Raw genomic sequence first — 13235 nt, 5'->3', positions numbered from 1 at the left:
CAACTTTTGGATATATGGAGGAAACAACACCCAAAGGAAAAGGAATATTCATATTATTCGGGTAGACATAAAACATACTCAAGGATAGACCTGTTCCTGTTGTCAGCCCACATCCAAGGGAGAGTTAGGAAAACGGAATACAAAGCTAGATTGTTATCGGATCACTCACCCCTGTTATTAGCAATAGAGCTAGAGGACATCCCACCAAGAATGTATAGATGGAGATTAAACTCCATGCTACTTAAAAAACAGGATTTTAGAAAATTCATTGAGCGACAAATTAAAATGTACTTTGAAATAAATACGGAATCAATGAAAAATAAATTTATACTATGGGACGACGCAATGAAAGCATTCATCAGAGGACAGATAATAAGTTATGTAACTAAGATGAAGAAGGACTACAATCGAGAAATTGACAGACAAGAAAATATGAAACACTACAAACATATAAGGTGGAGAAGAACATAATGCAGACAAAACAGAAATATTATGAGCTAGGAGAAAAAACGCACAAAATACTAGCGTGGCAGCTTAAGACAGAACAAACTAAAAGAACGGTATTGGCATCAAGGAAAAAGGACAAACAAATTACATATAACCCAACGGAGATCAATGAAAACTTCAGGGAATTCTACGAGCAACTATATCAAACTGAAAACGAAGGGAAAGAAGACAAAATAGATGAATTTCTAACTAAAATTGAACTACGGAAATTATAAACAGAGGAGAAAAATAAATTAATAAAACCATTTGAGATAGAAGAAATATGGGAGATATTAAAAAAACTACCGAACAACAAAACACCGGGAGAGGATGGACTCCCAATAGAATTCTATAAAACATTTAAAGACTTATTAATTCCTCCTCTTCTAGAAGTAATGAACCAGATTGAAAAAACACAAAACATACCAGATTCATGCAATACAGCAATACCAAAGACGGGGAAAGATCCACTAACACCAGCATCGTATAGACCAATATCTCTACTTAACACAGATTATAAGATAATAGCTAAACTATTAGCAAACAGATTAGCCGACTGTGTACCAAAAATAGTAAAACTAGACCAAACTGGATTTATTAAAAAAAGACAAACAACGGACAATATCTGTAAATTCATTAACTTAATCCATGCAGTACAAGGAAACAAAACTCCAACAGTAGCGGTTGCTTTAGACGCAGAGAAAGCCTTTGACAGAGTAGAATGGAATTACTTATTCAAAGTACTACAAAAATTCAACCTACCAGAGAAGTATATTAATTGGATTAAAGCATTATATAAGGGACCATTGGCGAAAGTGACAGTAAAAATGGATATATATCAAACCATTTTAAATTAAGCAGAACAACAAGGCAGGGATGTCCACTATCTCCCTCACTGTTCGCGTTAGCTAATGAACCACTAACAGAACTGATAAGGGATAAAAATAAGAAGGAATATAAAATCAGTCTATTTGCAGATGACGTTATAATATACTTAACAGAACCAGAAATATCAATAAAAGAATTACATAAGAAATTGAAGGAATATGAAGTATCGGGGTACAAGATCAATGCAAATAAAAGTGAAGCAATGCCAATGAATAATGCGGATTTCACAAAGTTTAAGAAAGAATCACCATTTAGATGGCAAACACAAGCAATTCTATACCTAGGTATACAATTAAAAAATAATCTCGGCCATCTATATAAACTAAATTATCAGCAATTAATGAAAAAAATTACAAGACGACTTTGAGCACTGGAAAGACTTACCACTAACACTGATAGGAAGGATAAACTGTATTAACATGAACATCTTCCCAAGGAAACAATACCTATTTCAATCATTACCAATTCACCTAACAGAGAAATTCTTCAAGGAGCTGAAGAAAATAAAGGAAATTCTTATGGAAAGGGGTAAAACCGAGGATAGCGCTAGATAAATTAACAGAATGGTACAAACAAGGAGGCCTACAACTACCAAACTTTAAGGATTATAATAGAGCAGCACAATTAAGATACCTATCAGATTTTTATCAAACAAGGGAAAAACCAGATTGGACCAGATTAGAACTAGATAAAATAGGGGAGAAGATACCTGAACATATAATATATAAGTGGAATGAAAAATTGGTGCAACGTAGGAATTCACCAGTATTGCACCATCTGCTCAACATTTGGAAGAAGATTCACATAGAAATGAATAAAACAAATTATCATCTACCAAAATTAAGATTAAATAACCTTTCCTTCAGAGAATGGGAGAGAAGAGGGATCAAAAGAATAGAAAATTGTTTTTCGGGAAATAAATTATTATCTTTTGAACAAATGAAGGACAAATATAACTCACAATACAAGGTTTGCATACCACCAACTGAAAACCTACTTGAAGAACAAATTGGGAAACAGTCTGAGGTTACCAGAAGGAAGCAATTTTGAATATGTGATTACAGACACAATGATAATTAAAAAATTTACAACAAACATGTACATCAAACTGCAAGAAAAGGAGAATGAGGAAACAAACTGTAAATCTAAACAAAAATGGGAACAAGATCTAAACATACAGATAAAGAATGAAACATGGGAAAAGCTATGCTCCGGAACTATGAGAAATACAATAAACACGAGGTTACGCATGATACAATATAATTGGTTACACAGGCTATACATCACATCCTAAAAGTTAAATAAATGGGACCCAACAGTATTTGACAGATGTTTTCGCTGTAAAAAGGAAATGGAAACAACAATTCATGCAATTTGGACATGTGAGAAAGTGAAAAAATTTTGGGAAGATCTAAACCAGATATTAAATAAAATCACAAAAAGCAATATACCAAAAAACCCAGAGATCTTCCTCCTAAGTAATATAAGAAATAAAGAATTTGGATGGAGCACAAAAAAGATTTATTATGATAGCCCTAGCTGTAGCAAAAAAATGTATTATGTCAACCTGGAAATTAGAAGACAATTTGAGAATACAACAATGGTGCATAGAATTAAATAAATGTATTCCATGAGAAAAAATAACATATAATTTAAGAAATAACATTACAATATTCGAACAAATATGGGAACCATACGTGAAATTCAATAGAGAAATCCTACCATGAACCTCCACCACCTAAAATGACAGAAGGAGAAGACAACGAAATGAACTGACTCAGTATATAAAAGTAAAAGATAAAAATTTCTTGTTTATTTTATTAAGTGACGACATTGTTTAAACGGGTTTAATGTATCTTATAGATTGAATAAATGGGAAGGGGGTGAGGGAGAGAAGGGAGGGGGGAAAAGGGGAGAAAATAACACTATATATTCAAGGGAAAAATGTCTATGTATTTTGGTCAGTATGGTTCATAGTGTGAAAAATAAAAATTTTAAAAAAACAATAAGTGAGCATGCAATTTTTTTCTTAAAGCTTTATCAAAAATAAAAGCACCAGATGCTGAAAATATGTAATAAAGCAAAGCACTGTAAGTATTCAGCAGGTTGGGCAGAAGAGAGAAAGATAGTTAATGTTTCAAGTTGATGATGCTTCATCAGAATATTAGGGAATATGTGTTTTAAAAATTGCAGAGAACTTGGAGGGCTTGAAAGAACGAAGGGAATATTACAGAGTGGAGCGCAAGCAGCTGAATAATTATATCGTGTTGGAGTTGACTGAGAGGATGGTGTAGCTGAACAATGTTGAAGTGTAGATAGAGGGAGATGAATGAACTGAAAGTAAGTGCTGGATCCATGAGATTCCGAATACAACAGTTGCGAGAAATCTAGGAGAAATTTGATTCCACAAATCAAGCAGCAATCATGAAGGGAGAAAGCTATTAACATTATAGGTTGGTGACCTTGCACTAGATATTCCTCAAGCTTCTGTGGGCTTTTGTCAATGTGAGAGGCCAAGGACAGTCATAAAGGGACATAAAATTTAAAGTTATATTGAATCACTGTTCTCAACACATTGAGATTCATGTTTAATGCCTTGTACCAGTGCACATATGCTCTTGACATTCTCTCATGGTACCAACTCACCCTATCTCAAAGCTGTTCTTGTCAGCAATTCCACATGATTCAGCATTTCAGCAAAAGACTTCCTTTCTAAAGAGTCAAAGATTGCAAACTTGAAATACTTCTCGGGGTCTTTCTCATCTTTCACTTTTCTCTGATTTAATTTCTCCCACCCCCTCAATCTTACCCCTTGCTATGTTATCACTATCACCTATTGATCCTTCCCTCCATGATTCCCACACAAACTGTCCTCCGTAGAGGCCTCAACTTTTATCAGTGGAATCAAGCTCACCATGATTTCTTCTGCCTTCTTTGACTCCATTTCTTTGGATGGCAATCTTCATCCTGGACATTGGATCCTTCGTCCACCTTCAGATTTCCTGATCCACCTGAACCCTTCCCTCTGGCCTTTAGCCCTCAATTCTAACTGTTGCTAATGACATTGACTCTCACCTTTTTTGCTGCCCTTGCTCATCAACCTTAGCTGCCTGAACTTGGAGCACTTTGCCCACAATGTTATTACAAAGCTATCAATATTTGGAACTTGCTTCCTTACCTTTTTCCAGACATTAATAATTCTGCTTGTCCAGATTAAAAATCTTCATATTTCTGCGAATTTGTAGTGTGGTCTTGCTTCCCTGTGGTCCATTACTCATTCATCCAAGACAAGTCAAGGTTTATTGTCATCTGATTGGACAAGTACAACCCAACGAGACAGCATCCTCAGTGCAAAACATGCAGACACACAACCAGGCATAACACACGTACAAACAATACATATGCAGGACAAGTATTTTATCCATACAAATAAATAAATATTGTTTTGTACAAATATGAGTCAAGGTTGGTTATTGTGAGCAGTTCCCTTCCCTTTGACTATCTCCATCTAAATGGCTACATTTGTGAGCAAAGTCCACTACAAGCTGACTGATTTTCATAGCGATCTTGACTGCATTTCTTTTCACCCTGCAGGGACTTTATTCTTCCAGTTTCTCCAGCCCCACTGTATATATTTTCACAATAGTTTTTGAGATGTCTTCCTTTATCAAGTGTTACAAGATCAAACGAGCAACCACAAAGAAGGCATATCACACAGGGGTAAAGATGAACAATTACTTAAAAAAAAATTCACCTTCAAACTTTAATTCAAAATCCCCCCCTTTTATAACAATGCCCACTGGTTACTATGCAAATTTCTATAACAGTGTAAAACTAATAAATTCCCCAGCCTAAATATAAGATATATAATTAAAGTCGAAACTACACTTCCAACCAGTGTAAGGTAAAACATCATGAGATGGGAATGTGTAAGGAGTTACCCTGTACAGGGCTGTAACAAGATGTGAATGCATCCTTGTACTTACAAGATAAGAGAGACATTGATGGATTGAGAGGCAGGAAGCTAGCAGGGAAAGGATAGCAACAGTTTTAGTCATTGGACAAGTAATGATATGATGATGTTCTAAGCATGTATCCAAGGGTATAAAAAATCACCATTTTGCTGATAACGGCAGAATGCATTCTCCGACTAACATTGTTAGTCGCAAGTGTTACAATCCGGTAATAAAGAACAAAGAACCCTGATTTCGACTCAGTCTGGTGTTTGTCTCACTCATTCATGAACAAAGCAGACCTAACACCAGCCCACAGAAAAACTTAGACACAAAACATACAAGACTCACAAAACTTTGATCTCAACTGAAGCAAAGATAATAAACAAAGTTCAGTGTGTTTGGTAAACTGAAACCAAAAGATTTTTTTTGAGAGAGAGAGAGAGCACAAAATTCAAAATTTTCTTGTGTTGCTTGCAGAGAGAGGAGCAACCGACTTGGTCCGGATCCTTCTGGCTGCCTTCAGAATGTTTTTCCTTTTTGAAATCCCAACATTCTAAACTGTCCTCCAGACCATGACTCATGCTCTGGGCCTTCTTCCACTCCACAACACCAAGTCCAGAAATTTTTTAGATAAGTTTCTGCACATGCTCAGTCCGTCTCCCACTCTCTCAGTAGTCCACCTTTACACAGAGCTCTGTGACACAAGTATATGTTAATCTTTATGATTTTGCCAATTCAATTACTTATGAAATACTCATGAGTTTGTTACATCTAGATGCAACTATTCTAGGATATTCCTGACTGTTCTTTGTTTTCTTCTGTAAATTTGCTGTCAAATCTTAACTCTAGCCGATTCCCTTTCACTGAGTACCCTTGTGTTTGCTGATCTATGGTGATTTCCAAATAAGCAGTGCCTTGATTTTATTATACTCTTGATTTTTCTTTAAAGATTCCTCCAAATTACCTCCAGCTCTATAACATTCATGAGGTGGATGCAACAAAATCATTCTGTTGCCTTGAGCTTTCCTGAATTTCATCTCTCTTGATGGCTGTTCTCCCATCTGTTACCTAGGGTCTAAGTTCTGCAATTGATTCCAAAATCCTCTGTTCTTCTATTCGTCTCTCTGATTTTTTTTAAGCATACCTCGTTGAATAATGTCTTAAGCAATTTTCCTTGATACTGCTTTCTGTAAATTGTCGACTAATTTTTATTTGCTGTTCCTGTGAATCCCCTGGACATTATTTCTATCTTAAAGATACTATAATCCATCAAAGCTGTGAAAAAATTAGCATTGAATCAGATACATCAAGACAAGTAACCATTAAGAGGCTTTAGGATAGCTCAAAGGGGAAATTAGGTTCAGGGAGGAAATTCAAAAGCTTGGAGTCGAGACCTCAAGCTGAAGATCTGGTTACTGGTGGTATGGTTTTAAAATCTAGGTTGCGCAAGAGACCAGATATGAGGGGTACTTCAATTTGAGAACCAAGAGAGCAAAGTCATGGAAGTATTTGAAAATGAAGAGAATTTTAGGAGCCAATGGATAATCAGGACTAAGTAATGACAATGGTGGCAAGTTTTGGGGTATTTCTGGAGGGTAGATGATGATAAGCCAGCCAGAAGTGCTAGAAATGGTTAAGAGTATATGCATAAGAAAAGCGGAGGCAGGGATAGAGCAACACTTTTGAGAAGTTTTTTTAAGGTAGTCTTGATGATGGAGTAGGTAAATGGTCAGAGGTTCACCTCAGGGTTAAAACAGAAAACCATAGTTGAGATTAGTCTAATCGTGGTACTTCCTTAGGAATATTGGTCTAAAAGTGGCAATTCCAGATGAAGCTAGAGACAAGAGACAAATGCACATCAACTATGGTGGGGAGTGCAGGCCATTACAGCCTACAAAGCAAGGCCGAACACTATAGATGGCTGTAATGTTTCACTACCCAATGAGCTGAACACCTATGCTCACTTTGAGAAGAACAAAACAGCCTACTAGAATCCCTGAAAAGGTTGATGTCCCTGTGATACCTCTCTCCGAGGGTGACGTCAGAACATCATTCAGCTGGGAAACTAAACTAGCATGTTTTGACAAGAGAGATGGCAGGATAAAGAATCTTAGGGTTGTATGTGGTATTGTGTATGTACTTTGACAATAAATTTGAACATATTTTCAAGTCTATCAATTGAAGATATAATGAATCAAGCAGTAACTGAATGTGCAAAGGGCCTATGCTTAAACCATTAAACTTTCTTATAAGAAGTTGCTAGGCTATTATTGTTCTTGTTTATTTTATCAAGATTGCATACTATATATTGTGTTGTACTCTAATATCTTGATAATAACACTGTACTTCCTACACATTAAGTTCTGGTGATCAAAATAATCAAGGGTGAATGTTATTTTTCAGTCATCCAGAGCTTCCAGATGGGCTGATCCTGACCACTTTGCTCAACGGCAAACATGCATGAATACTTTTGCAAGTTGGTTTGGATTCATGCCTTTGATCCACTCCCAAATGCGACTGGACCCAGTTCTCTTCAAAGATCAGGTCTCTATATTGAGAAAGAAGTATCGGGACATTGAGCGACTCTAAGAAGCACAAAGCCATTGATCGTTGGACTGTGTTGGGATGAAAGCCATCCTCGGCTCAACAGATAGCAACCTGCACAAGGTAACTCTTGGCTGTCGCCCTTTGATGCACCCGACGTACTCCAGACTTGCAGGTAGCTGCAATTGACTGATTATGATCTGAGGGGCAATTAGAATTTATCTTTTTTAAATAATTTTTATCAATCTAAGAGGCAGGATTGATATCCTATTACGAGGAGTATACAGTTTATCAAAAGAACCATGAATTTAGACTGAAGATTTTTTTCCATCAGCAACTGTGAAGAACAAAGTAAAACACTATTCAATTGTTCAGAATAAATCTTGGCCTGGAGATCAGCTGGGGCCAACTAAATACCACTTAAGCCAAGTATCTTTTAGGAAAAGTAAACCATGTATGGAATGGTTGGCCATCAGGCTTATATAGGAATGGGCACCAGAGCATTCATGACTAATGAGCATGTAATTGGATTTCACCAATAATGGCTGCCATGTTAGCTATTAGCATGCAAAATATTATTTTCTCAAAAATTATGCATATACACTATCAATACAAGATAGCCCTTACCGTCTCTGACGGGACTCCATGCTCCTCAGCAGTTCAAGGTGGTCTGCCACACAAATACAGAATGCTAAATGCCTGCATGTTAACAGGTGACCTGCTGTATGGCTTTTACAAGGTCAATGAGCTGACCTATGGAATTAAAACATTGGTTTTGTGTTTTTAAAGTAAATGGCACATGTGGTGCTCAGACAAGGGGTTGTCCCTTGTTTCTATATAAAGTTCTATTTTTTAAATGGCAAGGCTATGTTAGCCTTTGCTCACAGGTACTTGAATGTCTGAGACTTGAAGGAGTATTGAGCATGTGGCCTTTTAATCACTTTATTTTGGTTAATAATAATTGTTCAACCTAGTTTTTATATATGTAATTCACTTATTTTAAACAGAAATCCCAGTTCATTTTATGCTGTATCTCCAATCAACATTGTCACTTCATAATTAAGGGTGTGAAAATGGGCCTTGTTATAATGTATGTTATCTTGTATATTTATTTTGACAAATGTGTATAGTGTATGTTACAAACTGACAAAGCAATGTGGGAATAATTAGATGGATTACTGTAAAGCAAAACAAATTATTTTGTATAAGATGTACATTTGAGGTTTTCTAACATTTCCAATGGTTTTCGTAGTGTATCATTGCTTTATATATTAAAAAAAATCCCAACTGGTTTGAATGACATGACTACACAGTTAATGGGGTGAAACCTACAAAGGAGTGGAAAGAATACAAAGCCATATATTGTGATTTACTTCATTAACTTGCATAGCATTGTAGCTCCATCAAAGATAACTTTTGTATAGATAGTATCACCAAAGATTTGTCCATTTGATGTGCAGATGCTTTCATTAATTTAATTGTACTTTTAGAGTCATTCGCAAGTATGTTTGTACCATTGAACATAAATATCTTAGAATGGATTTTGTTTTATCACTACATTTCTGCTGCTTCTATTAGTGTTTTTTGTACCTTGGGAGCATTTGCACACTTATTGGCTGCCATTCTTTGTCTAAATGTACTGATCTACACTGGTGTGTAATGTTACAATTGTTACTGGTTCTGGTGAAAGAAGGTCCTCTTGCTGAACTGTATCACCCTAGAGCCTCTACAATTGTTTTTTTTTTCCCTGTACAATCTCTTCATAAGGTTCATTCGTATCATAGATCTAGAATTAACCATGTTTTTTTTTCATGTTTGGGACTGATTTAGAAGCGAGGTGCTAGCTAAAGGGGTTACTGCAATAAAATTTATAAACAGAGCAGAGGGTAAAGTTGCTTCAGAAAATCTTGGTCAGTTAAGTTGGACTATTTAAATAAAGTTTTTTTTTAAAAAGCAGCTTTAGATCTTGAGTCCCAGGATCAGTGTACTTACCTTTTAACTATCAAATTGTTAAATTCACTCTTTAGAATTATTCCAAATTTTAAATTGCTTCTTATTGAAATTGTGTAGTTAGCTGCAGTACAAAATAATGTACAGTTGAAGAAATTCCAGTCATTAATTTTTTTTAAACTAGTGCTCAAAGCTCATTTGAAACCTGTAGACTAAGTTATGCAAATCTTAAACTTAGCTTTAGAATGTTACTCTTCTGAGTTTAAGGGCTGAATCCCTGTTAATGTGGGTTGATGTTGACTTTTTGGAATAAATTGATCCTGAAAAATATTCAAATATTAAAACAACGTCTTTACATAGGGTTTTTTCATCACTTAGGATGTCCTGTCATACTTTTGAAGTACTTTTGACCTGTAATCAATTTGCACACATCAAGCTTTCCTCAACAGTTTTGTGTTCATGACCAGATAATCTGTTTTAGAAGCTTTGAGTGAAGGAAAATATGTGCCATGGGATTTTTATTTAATATTCACCCCACCTTTTAAATCCAAAAGTTCAATAATAATATGAGCAGATTAACGGCTTCTTCCAAATCATTGTAGAAGAGCTAAATTTTAAGATCTGGTAGGGCTGTTAATTTTTTAAAAATTATTGCATTTTGCCTCGGTGAATTGCAGACTAAGTTTCAGGTTTGAACATGAATCTTTAAAGAATGTGCACAGAAAGCTGAAACTGTATATCTGGAGCCACTCCAATTACTTGAAAGATCTTTGAAATTTTCATAGGACAGTCAAAACTTTAATTCCAATCCCACCAATTTTTTTTCCAAGTCTTACCTGGAGACCGAAATGGTTGTATTAGAGAGATACCAATTGTTATTTATTTAGTTCCTCTTCCTAGACATGCCTTTTTTGCTTTAGGAGCACTGGAATAATTATTAGATGATTTACTGACATTCCTGGGAAGTTTTCTTTACAGTCTCAAGGGTAAAGGCTCTACAGCTGCAATTTTATTTCTGGTTTATTAATTTTTCCTATGAATAATGAGTATGCACCACACTTGAAGTATTCCATTATCCCTTGAAATCCATCATGCCTCATGTTTCCAGCTCTGTAATTAGTATTATGTTGGTTCATTTTATAGACATAAATGATTAAAAAAACTTAGAAAATAAATGGAAAATTTTGTAAGATTTTTGTTAAATAAATGATATTTGATAATACTGTCTTATTTTAATTTCTTGGTCATTGAGAGTTTCATTTTTTTTATCTGTTAAAGGATTACAATATTCTTTTCACCATACAGTTTACCTAGTCATATCTTCTAACTGCAGTTAATAAGTTTCTTCCTTATGCACTCAGCTGCTTGAATATTGAAACAGGTTTTACTGAATAATTACTAGATTCAAGGCCAATTTCCCAAAATTCCTGCCCTGACTACAATTTCTTCACCCTATTACTGTCAGGAAGAAGATTCACAATTGAAATTCGTACATTTTCTTTCTGGCTATTGTCAAACGCGAGTAAAATAATGCTGGTGATGCATTCTTTTAACTGATCGCTCCCTGTAGCTGTGTTGAGCTTCTAGTTTCAAGTGCAAATGCATTGGCCCAAACACTGAGGAACAGTGAGAAAGTTCATTTTGTGAGCAGCCAAGTTTGTCAAACCATCTCCCTATGGTTGTATGGTTTGACAAACTTGGCTGGTCACAAACTGAACTTTCTCACTGTTCCTCAGTGTATGGGCCAATGCATTTGCACTTGAAACTAGAAGCTCAACCAATAAGTGAGCCGTCTGCTCCATGTGTGCCAATATGCACACTTTTGCTACAAAGACTCAACAAAATCCAAGCCAATTTGGTAAAGTGGATCCGAGAAGCCAATTAAAAATGTTAGTTCAATTTGTCAATGATATCATCGTGGATAAATCCTTTTTTTTTGTTGCAGTCTCTTCCATGTAGACCTAAAATCCTAACCATGATTTTAAGCATCATCTTAGAGAGAAAAGAGCAAGGAGGTTGGGGGGGGGGGATGTCACAGCTTGGAGCCTTGCCTGTTGAAGATACAGCTATTGGCTAAAATCGACGAAGAGAAGTTGTGTTTGAAAACAAGGGGAAGGACATTAATATTAAATTGTTGATTGTCTGAGAGTGCACAAGATAGCAGAGTTGGGAGTTTTAAGTATGGTTTATGAATATTATTTACTATTCATGGCATCATCCTTAGGTTAGAAAAGTTTTGGATGTCAAGTTTAGTAGTCACATCCAAATCACCCTCTTGGCACCTTCCCCTGCAGCTGCAGGAAGTGCCCACATCTCCTCCTTCACCACCGTTCAAGGACCAAAACAGTCCTTCCAAGTAAAGAACATTTATGAATCTGCGGGAGTGATCTACTGCATCCAGTGCTCCCATTGTGGCCATCTCTACATCGGAGAGACAGGACATGGACTGGAAAATCACTTCGATGAGTACCATCTCTCTGTCTGCATCAATGACAGATTACCCAGTGGCCACCCACTTCAATTTCAATGCCCCACTCCCATGCTGAGTGTATGTCCATGGCCTTGTCAACCCAAGGTCACCTGTAAATTGGAGGAACAACATAGCTTGCTGCTGTGCCCTCTCTCCCTATTACCTCTTGCCTGTGGGTCCGTGATCCCCCCCACCACATCATTTTGTTCAAGGACCTGCCTACATCTTCCTCTTACCTTGATGAAGGGCTCAAGCCTGAAAAGTTGCTTATGTATCTTTATCTTTGCTCTCTAAAGTACTCTGACATGCTGAATTTCTCCACCATTGTGTTTTTACTCCCAATCCAACATAATAGTTTTGGCAGCAAATGTGCTGAGACAGGAGTGGAGGAATTCTCTTCCATCCTGATAATGTGGTGGATACCTAGAACATGACTTGCTATTACTCTTTGAAAAGCAAATAGGCAAAGTCACTGCCAACAAAAAAATCAGTTTCCATTAACAGGAAATCTCACATTTTTATTCTTCCTTCGCTCACTCAGCTATAAATCTTCTTGTAGCACACTGTACAAAATTGTTATCTCGACTTCTTTTTGTTCCATAACGTTAGCATGCGCATACTCCTGGGACAATTAGTTAAATGCAACAGAACTGTCAAATCTGACAGATACATGGAAATTTACTTCACAGCCAAACTGATAGCTGATCACAAAAGAGGGTGAAGGGAAACCCAAAAAACAATGAACATGTATCAAGTCCTGGCTTCTTGTATGCCATTGAAAACAACAAAATCAATCGTCAAAAATCATAAAAGGTTTGGAGAATAGATTATTAAAAATGGCAAAATGATGAAAAGGGGGCAAGGTTGTTAGTCTCCCATGATGTTTTAGCACAGATGTAAAGGAGAAGGTTGCTGGGGCTGTTCACAATGAATTGTAAGGA

The 13235-nt window shown here is 36.2% G+C and overlaps 1 protein-coding gene across 1 annotated transcript in view; it reads left to right on the top strand.

The window, feature by feature from the left end:
- Window positions 1–11044, top strand: part of LOC138755157 (exostosin-1-like) — a 149316-nt gene extending 138272 nt beyond the window's left edge. Inside the window, exon 11 of the mRNA XM_069920572.1 lies at window positions 7734–11044. Within this exon, the coding sequence (XP_069776673.1) occupies window positions 7734–7919 (186 nt within the window). The 3' untranslated portion in view covers window positions 7920–11044. The remainder of the gene's footprint in view (window positions 1–7733) is intronic.
- The last annotated feature ends 2191 nt before the right edge of the window (window positions 11045–13235 follow it).

Source organism: Narcine bancroftii, chromosome 2 (assembly GCF_036971445.1).
Source record: "Narcine bancroftii isolate sNarBan1 chromosome 2, sNarBan1.hap1, whole genome shotgun sequence".
Lineage (NCBI taxonomy): Eukaryota > Metazoa > Chordata > Chondrichthyes > Torpediniformes > Narcinidae > Narcine > Narcine bancroftii.
This window is presented reverse-complemented; position numbering and strand designations above follow the sequence as displayed.